Raw genomic sequence first — 21,742 nt, forward strand, 5'->3', positions numbered from 1 at the left:
GACCTGCAACAGGTCATAGATAGGCTGGCTGAATGGGCAGACAGGTGGCAGATTGAATATAATAGAGAAATGTGAGGTGATGCAGCTTGGCAGAAGGGATGGAGTGAGGCAATATATACTTAATGGCACAGTTCTAAAGAGTGCGAGAACAGAGGGACCTGGGGGTGCACGTGCAGTGATCTTTGAAAGTGGCAGGGCATATTGAGAGAGTGGTTAGTAAAGCATATGGGATCTTTTGATTTATAATCAGAGGCATTGAGTACAAAAGCAGGGAAGTTATGCTGAACCTTTTATAAAGTGCTGGTTAGGTCCCAACTGGAGAATAGCACCTAGTTCTGGTCATCACACTTCAGGAAAGATGTGAGGGTCCTTGAGAGACTGCAGAGGAGATTTTCCAGAATGGCTCCAGGGATGGACGATTTTAGTTCCAAGGTTAGGTTGGAAAAGCAGGGGTTGTTCTCCCTGGAGCAGATGAGATTGAGGGGAGATTTAATAGAGGGATACGAGATTATGACAGGCTTCGATAAGTTAGACAAGGAAAAACTGTTCCCATTAACAAATGATACAAGGACCAGGAGACACCGATTGAAGGTTTTGGATAAGAGATGGAGGGGGAATGTGCGGAAGCACTTTTTTACGCAGCAGTTGGTAATAATTTAGAGTTCTCAACTGATGGTGAAAGTGGAGACAATCAATGATTTCAAAACAAAATTGGATGGACGCTTGAAGGAAATAGACTTGCAGGGCTTCAAGAATCAAGTGGAGCTGACGGGATTACTCCACTGAGAGCTGGCATGGACTTGATGGACTGAATGGCCTCCTGTGCCGTAAATGACTCTGACTGACTGACATGTCACATGGGCTGATGTGATAGGCCCAAATTCACAGTGAGGGAGAAGACAATCACTAGGGTTCCCACCATGGCTAAATGTTCATGTCTCCCTGCCCTGCTATGGGAGGCCTGTGTGGGATTTCTGTGAGGATTGGTTACTGTTCCCAGTGACTATGCTGCCAACACTCGACTGAAGGAAAGCTACTTAGGTGAAAACATTGAAATGTGGAAGCTGTTCCTGCACATGTCCATGTCATCAGGAATCTGGAGCCAGGGGAGTGACTCTATAGAGGTTCCTTGCCTGGGAATTCCTACTCTTCGAAATGTTGTAACAATGTCTGTCTCTCCCTACCTCCCAGCATTTACAAGATCAGCTGGACCTGGACCTGTCCCCATTGGAGTACATGATGAAATGTTATCCAGAAATCAAGGAGAAAGAGGAAATGCGGAAAATTATTGGGCGCTATGGGCTCTCGGGGAAACAGCAGGTACGTACCCCGTGCTGTTGGGCCAGGGCGCCTCGGCTGGGAGCCTGCAGCAGTGGGGGGGGCCAGGGGCCCAGATGTCTCCATCATGGATGTAAATACCCCTTTAACCTTAAGCTATCGTTTGTCATAACCAGGAAGCCCCCCACTTGGTAATCTGAATCTGCTGTTTTCTACTGAAGGTTTTATTGGGGTGTGTGCAGTGGGGGTTGGATAGAAAATGGGAAGAGATTTTAGTTTTTCTGGGCTGAATTTGAAAGCCATTTCCCAAGGTGACAGGCTAAAGTCTGGCCCACTGGACCATCCACTCAGTCCCTGGAGTCTCCAGATTTTCACCTTTTCAGTAGAGAAATTATTTAATTGCAGTTGGGAGTATTTGGGGGAGGATTGAGAGGGGGTGGAGTAATGTACCCCAGTGAGGGGGAGTTGGGCATTGTACTCCAGTTAGGGATCCTGTCAATTTCACAGGGTTCGCTCTGCAATTATACAGTCGGTGAATCTATACATGAGAGAGGGAGGATAGATTTTAATGAGGATCTCTCTGGTACCTGCTGCTTTAATGCATTTGTGGTTTTAATTTGCCTTGATCAGTATTCTGCCCCTTTGGGATATAAGAGAACATCATTAGTTGCTATGAACTGGATGCTTGTTCAAGTGCAGAATTGGTTTGATAGAACCTTTGCTGGGGTTTGGGAAGCTGACGATGGTAGAAACAAGTCAGTGCCAGCAATCCAACTGTCTGAACTCGAGTTATGTTCTTCCGCTCCAATCCCACCAGGAAATTCTGGGAAGAGCCCTAATTATTTCTTTGCATTCCAGGTGAGCCCGATCCGAAACCTCTCTGATGGTCAGAAGTGTCGTGTGTGCTTTGCCTGGCTGGCTTGGCAAACCCCACACATGCTTTTCCTCGATGAGCCTACGAACCATCTGGACATCGAGACCATTGACGCCCTGGCTGATGCCATCAATGAGTTTGAGGGTGGGATGATGCTGGTCAGCCACGACTTCAGGCTCATTCAGCAGGTTTGTTTCTCTCTCATTTCCATCCTCGCTCACCTGACACATCAAAAGACTTCTTTACTCTGTCTCTCTCGAGAGGGAGGCAGGATATTGATGAGACTGGGAAACACCAGTCTTGGTCCATCTTTCATAGAGTGGCCCCCAATGAATGACTGAGGTAAATGAGCCTTGGTCATCGATCTCAGCTTGGGTGTTGGGACAGTACCCTAAGCCATTGTTCTAACACAATTATATAGCTCCTTCAGCATTTTGTTAACCAGAGGATAACAGCACTGAAGGAGGTCACTTGGCCATTGTTTGAGCCCTGCTCTCTCTCCCTGTAGCCCTGAATTTTCCTTTGCTTCAAACATTTGTTCAGTTTTCCCTTAAATAATGCAATGGTCCCTGCCTGAACCACTCCCTGTGGGTAAACATTACACACTCCAAACAACCTTCTGAAGAAATTTCTTGTAACTCCTCTCCTCACTCTCTTGGTGACCGTTTTAAGTTGATGACCTCTCATCACAATTTCACCAACTATAGAGGAAATGGTTTTTCCTTTTCACGCGATTAATATCCTTCGTAATTTTCAAAACCTCTTATTGCCTCAGCTGCAGTGGAAATAGCCCCAATATCTTGCGTCTCTCTGCATAACTATAGTTTCCCGTCCCTGAGATGATCCTGGTGAATCTGTACTGTCCATTCTCTTGCTTTAATGTTCTTTCTATAATGGGGCACCCAAAACTCCAAGCAGTCTCTAACTGTCCTTGACTGATGTTTTACATAAAATCAACATGACTTCTATACTCTTGGACTCTGTCCCTATTTATAAAACCTAAAACATCTGTTGACTTTTTTAATGATTTTATCAACCTGCATTCCTGGATATCTCAGTTCATCCACTTTGTTCAGTATCTTTGCACAGAGTTTATATTCCCATTCCTTATGTTTTTGTTGGCTCCCAAACTGCAATCACCTTGCTCCTCTCCGCTTTAAATTATAGTGAACTCTTATTAGTCATAGTCATACAGCATAGAAACAGGCCCTGCGGCCCACCGTGTCCATGCCTACCATAATGCCTATCTATACTAATCCCACTTGCCTGCATTAATTCCATATCTCTCTATGTCTTTCTCATTCAAGTACCTGTCCAGATGCCTCTTAAATGTTGCTCCTGTTCCTGCCTCTACCACCTCCTCTGGCAGCTCATTCCAGATACCCACTACTGTGTGTGAAAAATTTACCCTTTTGGTCCCCTTTAAACCACCACCCTCTCACCTTAAATCTATGCCCTCTAGTTTTATGTCTGGGGAACAGACTCTGACTATCTACCCTATCTATGCCTCTCATAATTTTATATACCTCTATCATGTCCCCTCTCAGCCGCCTTCGCTCCAGGGAAAACAGACCCAGCCTATCCAATCTCTCTTTATAACTCAAGCCCTCCAAACCAGGCAACATCCTTGTGAATCTTTTCTGCACCCTCTCTAGCTTAATCACATCTTTCCTGTAGTGCGGCAACCAGAACTGCACACAGTACTCCAAATGCGGCCTAACCAACATTATGTACAACTGTAACATGACGTCCCAACTCTTATTCTGCTAACCTGTCAGACATGAAGTCTTTTCAGTATTTGCCAAGCTTCCTTTTTTTTGGTTCCTGTATCCAGGTCCAAATTGGATACATACACAAATATATAGCAAAAGTGTAACCAGCACTGACCTTGGTACACAACATCAACTCTCCTCTAATCCAAGTGACATCCATTCAGCCGACTGTTTCCTGTTCATCAGCCAGCACTCCACCTGTACTACATTTCTTCTTGCACCACGTGCCTGAATTTTTTAAACATGCCTCTTGTGACAGCTTATTGCCTTCTGAATGTCCATATACACAACATTTACATTCCCATTATCCAGTCAGATTTAGGAAAGCTATTCCATTTGTTAAACACAACTGGCCTTGTACAAATCCATGCTGACTGGCCCTAACTCTCCCATGCTTCTCAATATTCACTAATTTTATCTCTTTGTGGATTCTAAGAGCTGTCCCACAATTGAAGTCAGACTAACTGATCTTTAGTTATCCTTCCCTCCCTCCTTGAAGGGATCTGTTGCATTGTCTGCTTCCAGTGCAATCTGCATCTCTCAATAGCAAGACTGAGAGGAACTGATGAGGTATGTGGGAAGTCATGGACGCACCACATGTCCCAGATGAGCACATCTGCAGCAAGTGTCACCGACTGCAGAAGCTTGAGCTCCCGGTTTCGGAACTCAACAGGTGGCTGGAGTCATGGTTGTGCATCCGCGAGGCAGAGGACTGCATGGATAGCATGTTTAGGGAGGTGGTCACACTGCAGGTTAGGAGCATGCAGGCAGTGAGGGAGTGGGTGACTGCCAGGCAGGCAGTGCAGGAGTCCCTTGAGTCTTATCTTGCTTGCTAATCAGTTTTCTATTTTGGATACTGGTGAGGGTGATGGTTCTCGGGAGTGCAGCCAGAGCAAAGTCCGTGGCACCATGGGTGGCTCAGCTGCACAGGAGGGGAGGAAGAAGAGTGGAAGAGCCATAGTGATAGGGGATTCAATAATCAGGGGATCAGACAGGCGATTCTGTGGCAGTAAACATGACTCCTGGATGGTGTGTTGTCTCACTGGTGCCAGGGCCAAGGATGTCAGAGCGGCTGCAGGGCATCCTTCTGGGGGAGGGTGAACAGCCAGAGGTCTTGGTCCACATTGGTACCAATGGCATAGGTAGGAAGAGGAATGAGGTCCTGAAAGCAGATTTTAGGAGGTTAGGAAGGAAATTAAAAAGCAAGACCTCGAGCACTAATCTCAGGATTACTCTCAGTGCAAAGTGCTAGTGAACGTAGGAATAGGAGGATTGATTGATTAAACACGTGGCTGCAGAACTGGTGTAGGAGGGAGGGCATTAGATTTCTGAGGTACTGGGACCTGTACAAGATGGATGGGCTACACCTTAACAGGACCAGAACTAATAGCTTTGCGGGCGGATTTGCTAGTGCTGTTGGACAGGGTTTAAACTAGCTTGTCAGGGTTGGCAACCTGGGGGATAGTTCAAATTGGAAAGAAGTAAAGCTGGGAACAGGAGGTAGAAAAGTAGCAAGTGAAATTAGAAGACCGGTGGAATGAAGTCCAGCGTCAACTAGATTTAGAATGCAGCATAATGTCAAGACGACAAGGTTCAGGGCAATCTACCTGAATGCACACAAGCAGTCACAACAAGGTAGATGATTTAAAGATGATCTTGCCATAACGGAAACGTGGCTCCAGGGTGACCAAGACTGGGAACTGAATATTTAAGGCTATTTGACATTTAGGAAGGACCGGCGAAAAGGAGGTGGTATTGTGCTGATAAGGGATAGGATCAGGATATTAGTATGGAAGGATCTCCGATTGGAAGAACAAAATGCGAAATCTGTTTGGGCGGAGCTAAGAAACCGCAAGGGGCAGCAAACATTGGTAGGAATTGTTTATAAGCCCCCAAACAGTAGTGAGGGTATGGGGCATGGTATTTAATCAGGAGATTAGAGAAGCATGTAGCATGGGTGATACAGTAATCATGGGTGACTTCAATCTGCATATAGACTGGGTAAACCTAATGAGCACTAATGCTGTGGAGGATGAGTTTCTGGAGTGAGTTAGGGATGGTTTTCTAGAGCAGTAGGTTGAGGAACCAACTCGAGAAGAGGCTATTTTAGATCTAGTATTATGTAATGAGAAAGGGTTAATTAATCTCGTTGTAAAAGAACCTTTAGGGATGAGTGACCATAATACGATAGAATTTTACATTGTTTGAAGGTATGAGGGGCAAATTGGCTGAGGTCAATTGGGAAAATAATTAAAAGGTATGACAGTGCATAGAAAATGGATAGTCTTTAAAGAAATATTACATAGTTTACAGCAACTATACATTCCTTCAAGGCACACAAACCTCAAAAGAAAAGGCAGTTAAGCATGGCTAACAAAGAAAGTCAAGGATTGTATAATATTAAAAGGAAAGGCCTATAAAGTTGCCAAAAATAGTAGTAAGCCTGAGGATTGGGAGGATTTTAGAATACAGCAAAGGAGCATCAAAAACTGATAGATAAAGGGGAAATAGAATATGAATGTAAACTAGCAAAAAACATACTGACTATAAAATCTTCTATAGGTACGTAAAAAGGGAATGTTTGGCTAAGACAAATGTGGATCCATTACAGGCAGAGTCAGGAGAATTTATGATGGGCAATAGAGAAATGGCAGAGAAGCTAAATGATTACTTTGTGTTTGTCTTCACTGAGGAAAATACAAGAAATCTCCCAGAATTAGAAATCGAAGGGATTAGGGAGAATGAGGAATTGAAGGGAATTAGTATTAGTACGAAGGTTATATTGCAGAAATTAATGAGGCTGAAGGCAAGTCCCCAGGACCTGATATTCTACATTCCAGAGGGTTGAAAGACGTAGCTATGGAGATCATGGATGCATGGTGGTCATCTTCCAAAATGCTATAGATTCTGGAACAGTTCCTGCAGATTGGAAAGTAGCAAATGTCACCCCACTATTTAAGGGAGGGAGAGAGAAAACCGGGACCTACAGACCTGTTAGCCTAACATCAATAGTAGGGAAAATGTTAGAATCTATTCTAAAGGATGCAATAAATGGACACTTGGATAATATGATTGGGCATAGTCAACATGGATTGATGAATGGGAAATTATGTTTGATGAACCTGTTGGACTGTTTTGAGGATGTTAGTAACAGAATTGATAATGGGGAGTTGGTGGGTGTGTGGTATACTTGGATTTTCAGAAGACTTTTTTATTAAAGACCTCCACAGGAGGTTGGTTAGCAAAATAAAGCACATGGGATAGGAGGTAATATTCTGGCATGGATTAAGGATTGGTTAACTGGCAGAAAACAGAGTAGCAATAAACGGGTCGTTCTCACGTTGGCAGGCTAATATTTCAAAGTTCGCGGATGACACAAAACTAGGTGGGAATGTGTGTCGTGAGGAAGGTGCAAAGTGGCTTCAAGGGAATTTGGACAGTCTTAGTGAGTGGGCAAGAACATGGCAGATGGAATATTATGTGGAAAAATGTGAGGTTATCCATTTTGGTAGGAAGAACAGATGTGTAGAGTATTTCTTAAATGGTAAGAGGTTAGGTAGTGTAGATGTACAAAGGGACATGGGTGTCCTCGTTAATAAGTCACTGAAAGCTAACCAGGTCAAAAGCAAGAAATTAGGTAGGCTAATGGCATGTTGGTTGTTATCGCAAAAGGATTTGAGTAGCAAAGTCTTGCTTCAATTGTATAGAACCTTGGTTAGACTGCATCTGGAGTACTGTGTGCAGTTTTGGTCTCCTTACATTAGGAAGGATATTATTGGCATAGAAGGAGTGCAATAAATGTTCACCAGACTTGTTCCCGGGATGGTGGGACTGTCCTATGAAGAGAGATTGGGGAAAGGCAGTGGCGTAGTGGTATTATCACTGGACTAGTAACCCAGAGACCCGGGGTATTTTTCTGGGGACATGGGTTCGAATCCCACCACAGCAGAAGGTGGAATTTTAATTTAATAAATCTGCAATTAAAAGCTAGTCTAATGATGGCCATGAAATCATTGTCGATTGTTTTAAAAACCCATCTGGTTCACGAATGTCCTTTAGGGAAGGAAATCTGCTGTCCTTACCTGGTCTGGCCGACGTGACACCAGACCCACAGCAATGTGGTTAACTCTTACATGCCCTCTGAAATGGCCTAGCAAGCCATTCAGTTGTATCCAACCGCTACGAAGTCAATAAAAAGGAATGAAACCGGACGGACCACCGGGCACCGACCTCGGCACCGGAAACAACAATGGCAAACCCAGCCCTTCGACTCTGCAAAGTCCTGCTGACAAACTCTGGGGGCTTGTGCCAAAGTTGGGAGAGCTGTCCCACAGACTAGTCAAGCAACAGCCTGACATAGTCATACTCACGGAATCATACCTTGCAGACAATTTCCCAGGACAGACCCACCAGAGATGGTGGCACAGTGGTATACAGTAGGGAGGGAGTTGTGCTCGGCGTCCTCAAGATCGACTCTGGACACCATGAAATCTCATGGCATCAGGTCAAACATGGGCAAGGTAACCACCTACTGATTACCACATACCGCTCTCCTCAGCTGATGACTCCGTACTCCTCCATGTTGAACACCACTTGGAGGAAGCACTGAGGGTGGCAAGGGCACAAAATGTACTCTGGGTGGGGGACTTCAATGTCCATCACCAAGAGTGGCTCGGTAGCACCGCTACTGATCGAGCTGGCTGAGTCCTAAAGGACATAACTGCTAGACTTGGTCTGCGGCAGGTGGTGGGGGAACCAAGACGAAGGAAAAACATACTTGACCTCGTCCTCACCAAGCTGCCTGCCGCAGATGCTTCTGTCCATGACTGTATTGGTAGGAATGACCACCGCGCAGACCTTGTGGAGACGATGTCCTGCCTTCACATTGAGGATACCGTCCATGGTGTTTGGCACTATCGCCGTGCTAAATGGGACAGATTTCCACCAGATCTAGCAATACAAAACTGGGCATCCATAAGGCGCTGTGGGCCATCAGCAGCAGCAGCATTGTACTCGAGCACAATCTGTAACCTCATGACCCGGCATATCCCCCACTCTACCATTACCATCAAGCCATGAGACCAACCCTGGTTCAATGAAGAGTGCAGGAGGGCATGCTAGGAGCAGCACCAGGCATACCTCAAAATGAGGTGTCAACCTGGTGAAGCTACAACACAGGACTATCTGCGTGCCAAACTGCGTAAGCAGAATGCGATAGACAAAGCTAAGAGATCCCATAACTAACGGATCAGATCTAAGCTCTGCAGTCCTGCCACATCCAGCCGTGAATGGTGGTAGACAATTAAACAACTAACTGGAGGAGATGGCTCCACAAATATCCCCATCCTCAATGATGGGGGAGCCCAGCACATCAGTGCAAAAGATAAGGCTGAAGCATTTGCAACAATCTTCAGCCAGAAGTGCTGAGTTGATCCATCTCGGCCTCCTCCTGAAGTCCCCAGCATCACAGATGCCAGACTTCAGCCAATTCAATTCACTCTGCGTGATATCAAGAAACGACTGAAGGCACTGGATACTGCAAAAGCTATGGGCCCTGACAATATTCCGGCAATAGTACTGAAGACCTGTGCTCCAGAACTTGCCGCACCCCTAGCCAAGCTGTTCCAGTACAGCTGCAACAGTGGCATCTACCCTGCAATTTGAAAATTGCCCAGGTATGTCCTGTACACAAAAAGCAGGACAAGTCCAACCCGGCCAATTACTGCCCCATCAGCCTACTCTCAATCAGTAAAGTGATGGAAGGTGTCATCAACAATGCCATCAAGCGGCACTTAGCAATAACCTGCTCAGTGACGCTCAGTTTGGGTTCTGCCAAGGCCACTCAGCATTTATTGTCTAGAGTTTCGAAGAATGAGAGGTGATCTCATTGAAACCTACAAAATACTTAGTGATAAAGGGTAGATGCAGCTAAGATGTTCCCTTGGTTGGGGAGTCTAGAAACAGGGGACACAATTTTAAAATAAGGGGGAAGCCACTTAGGACAGAGATGAGGAGAAATTTCTTTACTCAGAGGGTTGTGAATCTTTGGAATTCTCTACACCAGAGGGCTGTGGAAGCTCAGTCATTGAGTATGTTTAAAGCAGAGATTGACAGATTTCTAAATACAAATGACAAGGGGATATGAGGATAGTGTGAGGGGAAAAAGCATCGAAATGGATTATCAGCCATAATCGTATTGAATGACAGAGCAGGCTGAATGGCCTACTCCTGTTGCTACGTTGAGGTACACTTTATAATATACAACAACAACTTGGATTTGTGTAGCTCCTTTTAACATCATAAAATGTCGCAAGGGACTTCACAGGAGCGTTCTATTAAAAAAAAAATGACAATGAGTCACAATAAGGAGGTTTTTGGGAGCAGTTGACCAAAAGCTCAGTCAAAGTAGTACTGTATGTAGAGCTGGAAGTTGTTCTGGAACTGTATAACTCATTGGTTAGGCCACAACTTGAGTACTGCGTGCAGTTCTGGTCACTTCATTACAGAAAGGATGTAATTGCACTAGAGAGGGTACAGAGGAGATTTACGAGGATGTTGCCAGGACCGGAAAAATGCAGCTATGAGGAAAGATTGGATAGGCTCTGGTTGTTCTCCTTGGGACAGAGGAAGCTGAGGGGGATTTGTTTGAGATGTACAAAATTGAGAGGGGCCTGGATAGAGTGGAGGTGAAGGGCCTATTCACCTTAGAGAGGTCAGTGAGTGGGGGTCATAGATTTCAAGTGGTACAAGGATTGGAGGGGAGATGAAGAAAACTTTTTTGTTTCACCCAGAGAGTGGTGGGGGTCTGGAACTCGCTGCCTGAAAGGGTAGTAGAGGCAGAGACCCTCATCCCATTTAAAAGGTGCCTGGATGTGCACCTGAGGTGCTGTCACATGTAAGGCTACAAACCAGATGCCGGAAGGCGGGATTAGGCTGGGTGGATCGTTTTTTGGCCGGTGCAAATATGATGGGCCAATGGCCTTTTTCTGTGCTGCAAACTTTCTATGATTTTAATGGTAACAACCTGGAACTCGCTGCCTACGAGGGTGGTGAAAGCGGCGATGATTGATTCAGAAGAAAATTGGATGGGAACTTGAGGGAAGTAACCCTGTGGGGTTATGGAGATAGAGCAGGGGAATGGGATTGACTGGATTTTTCTACAGAGAGATAACATAGGCTGTATCATAATGACTGTCTGAAATTGGAGAAAGTGATTTTAAACTAAGCTTAACTGGCAGTTGATAATATTTGGAATCTACTGGGGTTAGTGGTGAGGTCAATGGGTTCAATTACCTTTCCTTGATGTCAATTTTTTTTATAGCCAGTCTACAAGGAATTTCTGAGACTGGATTATTAAATTCTGATTTCTCTCTCAGGTTGCTCAGGAGATCTGGGTGTGTGAGAAACAGACAATAGCCAAGTGGCAAGGAGGGATCCTGTCATACAAGGAACACTTGAAGTCCAAGATGCTGAGTGACAACCCTCAGAACAGTAAGAAGAGTCCCAGTGCCTGAAGTATCCTCAGAAACTTGGCATCAACGTTAAGAGAAATTCTAAAAACATTACAGATCATCCTTTTTAGAACCCAGGCAGCTTGACACAGCAGTGTTAGCATGGCTGAGTTTTAAGCATGCTAGACAATTAAAATCAAACGCAAAAAATAAATTGCTGTTCATGTATTAAGTTACTGATCCTCGAGGCTGTAGTTTTCACCTGGTTGGGAGCGGCAGGCAGAATGTTTTAAACTGTTAAACACAACCCTGTGTTTATTGTCCTCCAGCTAAGTATTGGGGGATTTGTCTGCTCAGAGCTTGTCCTGATGAGGTCGGTGCTGTCTACCTTGCCCCTTTAACCTGCTACCGCAGCACCTCCCTTAAAATCCCTGTATTCTGTGCACAAAATCTGACCCACCTAAAACATTTTGGATCGTTGTCCTGTATGTGCCCTCATCCTCTGCTCCAACGCTGGTTACTTAGGGTTTTGCCTGTATCCATAAAACACACCACAGGCCTAGACCTGCTCCCTTCTCATTGCCTCGCGAGCCAGTTGCTCCTTTGGTTGAAGGTTGTGGGGAAGCTGGGGCATTGGGAATACTGGGATCCTTTAATATTTCTATCAGTAACATTGTGGCCTCTTCAATACTTGATAACCAGACAGGGCTGCAGTAGTTTGCCAAGAAACACAACACTTCTTCCCTGTGGTGGATCCCAACCACAGCCCTTTGCATGTGCCATAGGAGCCCGGAAGGGGAGCTGTGCTTACTCCACTCTCCCTCCATGCTGTTGGGTTTGGTTGTAGAGCGTTGTGTATATTATGAAAAGGAATGCTGCTCTGTTGTGTGGATAATGCATAATATTTAAACCTACATTTTTCTTCCTGTTTTCTTTTTTCTTCCTTCAAAAACACGTGTGCCCATCTGCAGATTATGGTGCTGATGGCTAATTCCGATTAAAATCTAGATTAATGTTGTTTTGAATATAGTGGTCATCTTTGCTTTGATGCTTTAACTTGTGCTGATTCCGTCAGCCTATGACTGTAGGGTTCCTGAGAGGAGGTCTAGGAAAGAACCTTGAACTCTGTTTATTTATTTTGTGTATTGTGCACTGTGGGACCCAGTCCAGATGGGTGATACTGAGTGAAATGCGGTTGCCAATTAACCTCTATTGAGAATCCATTATATATCCCTACTCCAAACCACCACCTCCAGAATATGGCAGATTTCTCCATTTGTCTTTTCTTTGCACCATGTGAAGTAATAAATCTTGTGCAAATAGCAGTCTGACTCTATAACATCAAAGATTCACAAGGTTTAAATCCTTATTACAGACAATGTCCTTTTGAGAGTTTGTTTTAAAATTAGGATTCCTCCTTTTCCAAAAGGGGCCAAGAGAAATGGCCCAGTAACTTGTGGCTGTCACTGCTAGAGAACCCTGATGCACAGTTCTTGACAATGGCCGTTGGCTCTGTACAGTACTGTTGTTCAGTATGGGTTTCTGGATTCTATGCATGCTGCCCTCATGCAAAGCATCTGGGGTCCCCACTCCAGTTATTACTGCAGGTGAACTGCCAGTCCAGTGCTTAATGCTTGTTTACATGTCCAACCCCACCTGCGATGCCTCTGAACATGCTCCAGGCTGGGGAACAGAGCGAGCTTGGTGTTTAGTAAATGTTTCCAGTTTGTGGTATATTTGTAGAAGTTCTCTGTTTCTTGTTGGTAGACAAGCATAAGAATAGAGGAAAAGGAGTAATTGTGGGGCTATCTAATGGAGTATTCTGAGCAACACTGAATCTACACACTTTCTACTTGTTAGAGGTTGCAAGTACCCTTCCCGCCTCTCCAAAGCTTTTTTTTTTAAATAAACTGCGATCAGTTAGCTTAGACATGAAAGCAAGCAACAATTTTGAGTGTATGATGTATTGTGAGAGAGAGGCAGGTGGTTTCAACCTCACACCAGGTATGAAGCGTTTCCTGTATGCGGTCACCTCTACATTTTGGATTTCAAAGTTTGTTTCAATGGTATTGACATCCTTCACTTGAGAGAGTGATGGAGCTTCCTTGAGTATTTATCTTCAAATGTGCTGTGATCATATTTCCCTAAAATGTGTATGCTTGGGAGATTGAGAATAGATTGGCTATTTTCCTTCAGATTGGTGTTTTTGTATCTTGAGGTTTGATTGCAGCCCTGGTGATCACAGGGTGTTTCTGTCCAGTTCCTTTTCTTCTTCCTCCTACCCCCCACCCCCACCTACCCGCTGTGGTCATGGGAGTTTCTGTCTGGCTTCTCCCCCTCCTGATCACAGGGTGTTTCTGTCCAGTTCCCTTTTCCTTCCTGCACCCACGGTGTGATGTTGTCCTGATTTCCTCCCCCTGCTGTGTGGGTTCCACACTTGGGTTGTAACTCCCAGGTTAGAGAGGGTGGGGACAGCCTTCCTTACTGAGTCAGGTTCAGTACATCCAACTTTCCCTCAAATTACTCCCAGCGCCGACTCAGCAGTGCTGTACCCCAATCTTAATGACAGATCTGTGCCCTCCAGTAATGCACCTTAATGTTACAGTCACAAACCTGTTTGGAAAGAGAGAGTTTCTCTTGGTTGAAGTAGACATAGCATATCAATGTTCCTTTTTTTTTTACTGAAATCCTTTGGTTTCTTTGCAGTATAATGATTGTCGAGTTTCATTTTTAAAAAGAAAATGTAATGCGACATCTGAATCCCTTAAAGTAAAAGGCATCTGATCATCTGGCGACCGACTTCAGATTGTCTGGTTTTAATGTTATATTTTAGGGAAAAATAAAGTTTACTGGAAAGTGTTTCCAATCCATTATTTTTGTTGTGACTCTTTTCTTGATATTTTCTGGAAATTGAAGGTCTGCAAGATGTAAATTATTACACTGGCCTTGGCAACCAAATCCAGCTGATTGCAAGGGTCTTTGTGAAATTAGTTTTGCTGTTTTAATTTCTAGAGTGCTTCTGCTCCCCAGCATTAGCCTCTCTCTAACTTTGTATTAAAATGGCCATCGTAGAAACTACAGCATGGCTGCTTGGGAAACTGTTGCTGGGTTACCGTCCTGGATTTCCGTAACCTTCACCAGGACTGAAGCGGTTCAAGGGTTGACCCACCACCACCTCAGCAACTAGGGGTGGGCAGTAAATAGAATCGTATCTACTGCCACATCCTGAGAACCTTTAACCTTTAATGGGAAATGGTGGCATAGTGGTAATGTTACTGGACTAGAAATCCAGACGCTAATGTCTGGGGACACTGGTTCAAATCCCACCGTGACAGCTGGTGGGATTTAAGTTCAATTAATTAAGCTTTAAATTCCTTTTTTTAAAAAATTATCAGTTAACATTGTCATAAAGACCCATCTGATTCACTAATGTCCTTTAGGGAAGGAAATCTGCACTGAGTGCTGCTGGAGGGCACAATGTTTATAAAAAAAAAAGGAGTTTGGTCAGTGAGTGGATTTTAAGGGTTAATCTCTAGTCTAGTTTTTGTTTGTTTACAATTAGCAATTAATTGAAATTACTGTAAGTTAAGAGGTAAGTTGCACTTTTAAACAAGGATATACAAGCTTTCAAAGTAGCTGTAGCTAGTTAATTAGGGAGCTAATTTAAACTGGTTTCTGAGCTCTAGCTGATCTGACTCATCATTGTTTTCAGGAAGCATATATTCAGGGGACTCTCTGCTGCTTGTCTGCATTGAGTGCTGCTGGAGGGTAGAGTGGATAAAAATCTATTATAAAAAGCTAGTCTAATGATGGCCATGAAACCATTGTCAATTGTTGTAAAAACCCATCTGGTTCACGCATGGCCTTTAGAGAAGGAAATCTGCTGTCCTTACCTGGTCTGGCCTTAATGTGACTCCAGACCCACAACAATGTGATTGACTCTTAACTGCCCTCTGAAATGGCCCAGCAAGCCACTAGTTGTATCCAACTGCTGCAAACTCAATAAGGAATGAAATCGGATAGATCACCCAGCATCAACCCAGACACCAGAATTGACTACGGCAAACCCAGCCCTGTCAAACCTGCAAAATCCTCCTAACTCTCATCTGGGGGCTTGTGCCAAAGTTGGGAGAGCTGTCCCACAGACTAATCAAGCAACAGCCTGACATAGTCATACTCACCAAATCATCCCTTGCAGACAATGTCCCAGACACTGCCATCACCATCCCCAGGCATGTCCTGTCCCACTGACAGGACAGACCCAGCAGAGGTGGTGGCACAGTGGTATATGTCAGGAGGAAGTTGCCCTGGGAGTCCTCAACATTGACTTCGGACCCCATGAAGTGTCAAGGCATCAAGTCAAACATAGGCAAGGAAATCTCCAGCTGATTACCGTTTACTTCCCCCACCGCGCACCCCCCCCCCCCCATTTCCTCAGCTGATGAGTCAATACTCCTCCATGTTGAACACCATGTGGAGGAAGCACTGAGGGTGGCAAGGGTGCACCATGACTGACTAAGCTGGCCGAGTCCTAAAGGACATAGCTGCTAGGCTGGGTCTGCAGCAGGTGGTGGGGGAACCAACACGAGGGCAAAACATACTTGATTTCGTCCTCACCAATCTGCCTGCCACAGATGCTTCTGTCCATGACAGTATTGGTAGGAGTGACCACTGCACCGTCCTTGAGGAGATGAAGTCCTGCCTTCGCATTGAGGATACCCTCCATCGTGTTGTGTGGCACTATCACTGTGCTAAATGGGATAGATTTCAAACACGTCTAGCAATGCAAAACTGGGTATCCATGAGGTGCTGTGGGCCATTAGCAGCAGCAGAATTGTACTCAACCACAATCTGTAACCTCATAGCCCAGCAGATCCCCCATTCTACCATTACCATCAAGCCAGGAGACCAACCCTGGTTCAAGGAAGAGTGCAGGAGGGCATACCAGAAGCAGCACCAGGCATACCTCAAAGTGAGGTGTCAACCTGGTGAAGCTCCAACACAGGACTACTTGTGTGCCAAACAGCATAAGCAGCATGCAATAGACAGAGCTAAGCAATCCCATAACCAGTGGATCAGATCCATGCTCTGCAGTCCTGCCACATCCAGCCGTGAATGGTGGTGGACAATTAAACAACTAACTGGAGGAGGTGGCTCCACAAATATCCCCATCCTCAATGATGGGGGAGCCCAGCACATCAGTGCAAAAGATAAGGCTGAAGCATTTGCAACAATTTTCAGCCAGAAGTGCTGAGTGGATGATCCATCTCGGCCTCCTCCTGAGGTCCCCAGCATCACAGATGCCAGTCTTCAGCCATTTCGATTCACTCCACGTGATATCAAGAAAGGGCTGAAGGCACTGGATACTGCAAAGGCTACAGGCCCGGACAACATTCCGGCAATAGTACTGAAGACTTTGCTCCAGAACCTGCTGCGCCCCTAGCCAAGCTATTCCAGTACAGATACAACACTGGCATCTACCTGCCAATGTGGAAAATTGCCCAGGTATGTCCTGTACACAAAAAGCAGGACAAGTCCAAACCGGCTAATTACCGCCCCATCAGTTGACTCTCGATCATTAGTAAAGTGATGGAAGGTGTCATCAACAGTGCTATCAAGCAGCACTTGCTTTGCAATAACCTGCTCAGTTTGGGTTCCGCCAGGGCCACTCAGCTCCTGACTTCATTACAGCCTTGGTTTAAACACGGACAAAAGAGCTGAACTCAAGAGTTGAGGTGAGAGTGACTGCCCTTGACATCAAGGCAGCATTTGACCGAGTATGACATCAAGGAGCCCTAGCAAAACTGGAGTCAATGGGAATCGGAAATTAAAGCCCTGGAACTGTTTGAGGCGATCAGATTGCTCCAGTGCACTTTAACGTGGTGCTATCTGAATGAAATAAACTGAGAGCTGAAGATGCTGAAACTAGCGACTTTGAATTACTATTAATGTTAACGTTAATAGTTTTCGTATTTTGACCGCTATAAGTGACTGCTTGTTTAAAGTGTGGATGTTTTAAGTGATGGGGACTGTACAGGCATCTCTTTCCTTGACCACAAAGTTAACTAACCCCAATGGCATACAGATTCACACCTGCAATTCCAAAACACCATTAGCCTGGGAGAGAGGGTTTATTAATTGATCTAATAGGAATTTGCAAACATCAGGGAAATAAATTGACAGGACAACTGAATGAGTGAAAAGTTAGGTTAAGATTCTTTCTTTAAAAAAGAAATAGCACCACAGGGCATTGCGAATGAACTGCAAATGCATTATAGCCAATGAACTGATTGCGTTTGCTTATAAAACAATCTGCACACAGCAGGATCCCGAAAACAGCAATATGAGAAATGACCAATCTATTGGTGGTAGTACTTGACGGATGAATATTGTCCAGGAGAAGTCCCTTGACTCTTGGAGTAGTGCCATGCTATCCTTTATATGCATCTGAACTAGCTGACAGAGCCTTGGTTTGAGAGGTTATTTCCACTGGTCAGGGAATCTAAAACACGGGGACACAGTCTTAGGATAATGGGAAGATCATTTAGGACTGAGATGAGGAGAAGTTACTTTACTCAAAGTGTTGTGAATCTTTGGAATTCTCTAGTCCAGAGGATTGTGGATGCTCCATCATTGAATATATTTAAGGCTGGGATAGATAGAGTTTTGGTTTCTCGGGGAATCGAGGGATATGGGGAGCAGGTGCGAAAGTGGAATTGAATCCAAAGATCAGCCATGATCGTTTTGAATGGCGGAGCAGGCTCGATGGGCCGTATGGTCTACTCCTGCTCCTACTTGTGTGTTCTTGGTTTAACATGTTATCCAAAGGAAAGCATCACTAACAGTGCAGCACTCCCATCAGCTGTGAAATGTGGGCTTGAGAACAAGGTAGTGAATTAAAATGGGAAGCAACGAGAAGCTTGGGATCATGCTTGCGACTGAGCGGAGGTGTTCTGCAAAGCAGTCATCCAATCTCTGCTACGTCTCCCCAGTGTAGAGGTGACTACATTGTGAGCAGTGAATACAGTATACTAAATTGAAAGAAGTACAAGTAAATCGCTGCTTCACCTGGAAGGAGTGTTTGGGGCCTTGGATAGTGAGGAGAGAGGAGGTAAATGGGCAGGTATTACATGGGAAGGTTGCTTGTGAAGGGTACGAGGTGTCGGGGTTGATGGAGGTGTGGACCAGGGTATCGCAGAGGGAAAGGTCCCTCCGGAACGCTGACGGGAGGGGAAGATTGGATAAGGAGCCTCAGAAAAGTTATTGCACAAGAGAAGGGCTGATGTGGTTGGGTGCAATATATCAGCATGGATAGAGGATTGGTTAAAGGACAGAAGACAGAGTAGAAATGAACATTCAACGGCATTACAATCGCTGAATCCCCCACTAAACATCCTGGGAGTTACCATTGACCAAAAACTGAACAGGAGTAGCCATATAAATACCATGGCTACAAGAGCAGGACAGAGGCTAGGAATCCTGCAGCGTGTAACTCACCTCCTGACTCCCCAAAGCCTGTCCACCATCTACAGAGCACACGTCAGGAGTGTGATGGAATACTCTCCACTTGCCTGGATGGGTGCAGCTCCAACAACACTCAAGAAGCTCGACACCATCCAGGACAAAGCAGCCCAATTGATTGGCACCCCATCTACAAACATTCACTCCCTCCACCACCGACTCATAGTGGCAGCAGTGTGTACCATCTACAAGATACACTGCAACAACGCACCAAGGATCCTTAGACAGCACCTTCCAAACCCGCGACCTCTACCACCTCGAAGGACAAGGGCAGCAAATACATGGGAACATCACCGCCTGCAAGTTCCCTTCCAAGCCACACACCATCCTGACTTGGAACTATATCATCGTTCCTTCACTGTCGCTGGGTCAAAATCCTGGAACTCCCTTCCTAACATCACTGGGTATACCTACCCCACATGGACTGCAGCGGTTCAAAAAGACAGCTCACCACCACCTTCTCAAGGGCAATTAGGAATGGGCAATAAATGCTGGCCTGGCCAGTGACACCCACATCCCAAGAATGAATTTTAAAAAGTTTATTTTTCAGTTTGGCAGGCTGTTACTAGTGGGGTGTGACAAGGCTCAGTGTTGGGGCCTCAGCTCTTTTCAATATTAATGACCCTGATGAAAGCACTGAGTGTAATGTATCCAAGTTTGCTGATTATACAAAGCTGGGTAGAATGTAAGTTGTGAGGAGGACACAAAAAGGTGAAATTTTACTTACCTGACCTGCCTGGAGTAGGGTGCAGTCAGAAAGCTGGGGGACCCGGATGTCAGAATTCCCCCAAATGCTGTAGAGTTTTTAACACCACAGCATGTACGTAACATCGCCAAGCAGTTTCCTGCCTGGAAGCCAAGTCCGATTGACAGGCTTGACTTCCAGTCAGATGGGTAACTGGCAGGTGAAAACTGCAGGAGAAGGTAAGTCCTCACTGGGGGTGGGCAAGTGGGGGAGTTGATGGAGGAGGTGGGGGGGGGGCGGCATTCAGAGTCCTGGGGGGCGTCAGGGAATCAGAGGCCTGCTGGGGAAGATCGAGATGAGACCAATTGCAAAGTTTGCTCAAAGGCAAGCTGTATACAGGAGGTAGGTGTAAAGGTGCTGCATCCGGCAAGTCCTCACCTGGATGTCGGTGCCAGGGAACCCAGCTGACCACAGTTAAAGTTGAAAAGCTGAATGACAATGAAGTATTCAGCACCATTATCATAGTTAAGGTACTAACCTATATTCTGGAAGCAGATTGTCACCCTGCCCACCTTCCTGTCCGAGCTTAAAAATTAAAACACCCATCTGACCCAAACCTCATTTTTTATTTGGTTAAAATTCCCCCCACGTGCTCCCCCCCCCCCGCCCCCCCCCCCCCACCACCCCCAGCCAAAGAGTCTGCAAAGGGATATAGACAGGTTAAGTGAGTGGGCAAGAAGATGGCAGATGGAGTATAATGTGTGAGGTTATTCAATTTGGTAGGAAGTAGAGAAAAACAATATTTTTTAAATGTGGGAAACTGTTAAATGTTGATGTTGAAAGGGATTTCAGTGCCCTCGTACAAGAAACACAGAAAGTTAATGTGCAAGTACAGCAAGCAATTAGGAAGCAATTAGGTATGTATGTTGGCCTTTATTATGAGGAATATTGTACAAGAGTAAGGAAGTCTTGCTACAATTTTACAGGGCTTTGGTGAGACCACACCTTTTTTTAAAATTTGTTTGTGGGATGTGGGCGTCACTGGCAAGACTAGCGTTTACTGCCCATCCCTAATTGCCCTTGAACTGAGTGTCTTGCCCTCAGCAGGCATTTTAAGAGTCAACCACATTGCTGTGGGTCTGGAGTAGCATGTAGACCTAACCAGGTAAGGATGGCAGATTTCCTTCCCTAAAGGACATTAGTGAACCAGATGGGTTTTTACAACAATCGACAATGGTTTCATGGTCATCATTAGACTAGCTTTTTAATTCCAGATTTTTATTAATTAAATTCAAATTCCACGTTCTGCTGTGGTGGGATTCGAACCCATGGCCCCTGAGCAATACCCTGGATCTCTGGGTTACTAGGCCAGCGACAATACCACTACGTCACTGCCTCCCCAACCTCTTTCAATACTCTGAGGGTTGTGAGTCTATGGAATTCTCTCCTCCAGAGGGTTGTGAGTCTATGGAATTCTCTCCTCCAGAGGGTTGTGAGTCTATGGAATTCTCTCCTCCAGAGGGTTGTGAGTCTATGGAATTCTCTCCTCCAGAGGGCTGTGGAAGCTCAGTCATTGAACATAAAAACATAATAAATAGGAGCATTAGTTAATCATTCGGCCCCCGACCTGCTCCACTATTTAATAAGATTGTGGCTGATCTGATTATGATCTTAACTCCTTTCCTGCCTGCCCACCCTCCCCACAACCACCACCCCCATAACCCTTTACTCCCTTGTAGATCAGTCTCCGGGGTATGAATTCCAAAGATTAATGACCTTCAGAGAAGAAATTCCTCCTTGTTGCCATCTTAAATGGGAGACCCCTTATTTTGAAACTGTCCTCCCTACTTCTAGATTTCCCCACGAGGGGAAACATCCTCTCAACATCTACCCTGTCAAGCCTCTTCAGAATAAAGGCCTGCTCAGGTCAGGAAATAGAACCCGACCAAACCACAACGGACCTGGCCCCCTTGATGTGAAAAATATAAAAGGGGCCTGGGGTATAAAGGCCACCTTAAAAAAAAAACAGGGTTAGATACAGAGTAAAGCTCCCTCTACACTGAAAAAGAAAATACCGCAACCGACCCGGCCCGAGTCCCTCCGATTTTGACCCAAGCCCGAGCCCGACCTGACCATCCCTTTACTTACCTTCTGACTCGGA

General features: G+C 45.3%; 1 protein-coding gene across 2 annotated transcripts in view; it reads left to right on the top strand.

Moving 5' to 3' along the window:
- Positions 1–14,245, top strand: part of abcf2a (ATP-binding cassette, sub-family F (GCN20), member 2a) — a 110,704-nt gene extending 96,459 nt beyond the window's left edge. For both annotated transcript variants that reach the window (XM_068031064.1, XM_068031065.1), the window contains exons 13-15: positions 1,192–1,320; positions 2,137–2,340; positions 11,301–14,245. In XM_068031064.1, coding sequence (XP_067887165.1) covers positions 1,192–1,320; positions 2,137–2,340; positions 11,301–11,438 — 471 coding nt within the window. In that variant the 3' untranslated portion in view covers positions 11,439–14,245. The remainder of the gene's footprint in view (positions 1–1,191; positions 1,321–2,136; positions 2,341–11,300) is intronic.
- The last annotated feature ends 7,497 nt before the right edge of the window (positions 14,246–21,742 follow it).

Source organism: Heterodontus francisci, chromosome 5 (assembly GCF_036365525.1).
Source record: "Heterodontus francisci isolate sHetFra1 chromosome 5, sHetFra1.hap1, whole genome shotgun sequence".
Taxonomy (NCBI): Eukaryota; Metazoa; Chordata; class Chondrichthyes; order Heterodontiformes; family Heterodontidae; genus Heterodontus; species Heterodontus francisci.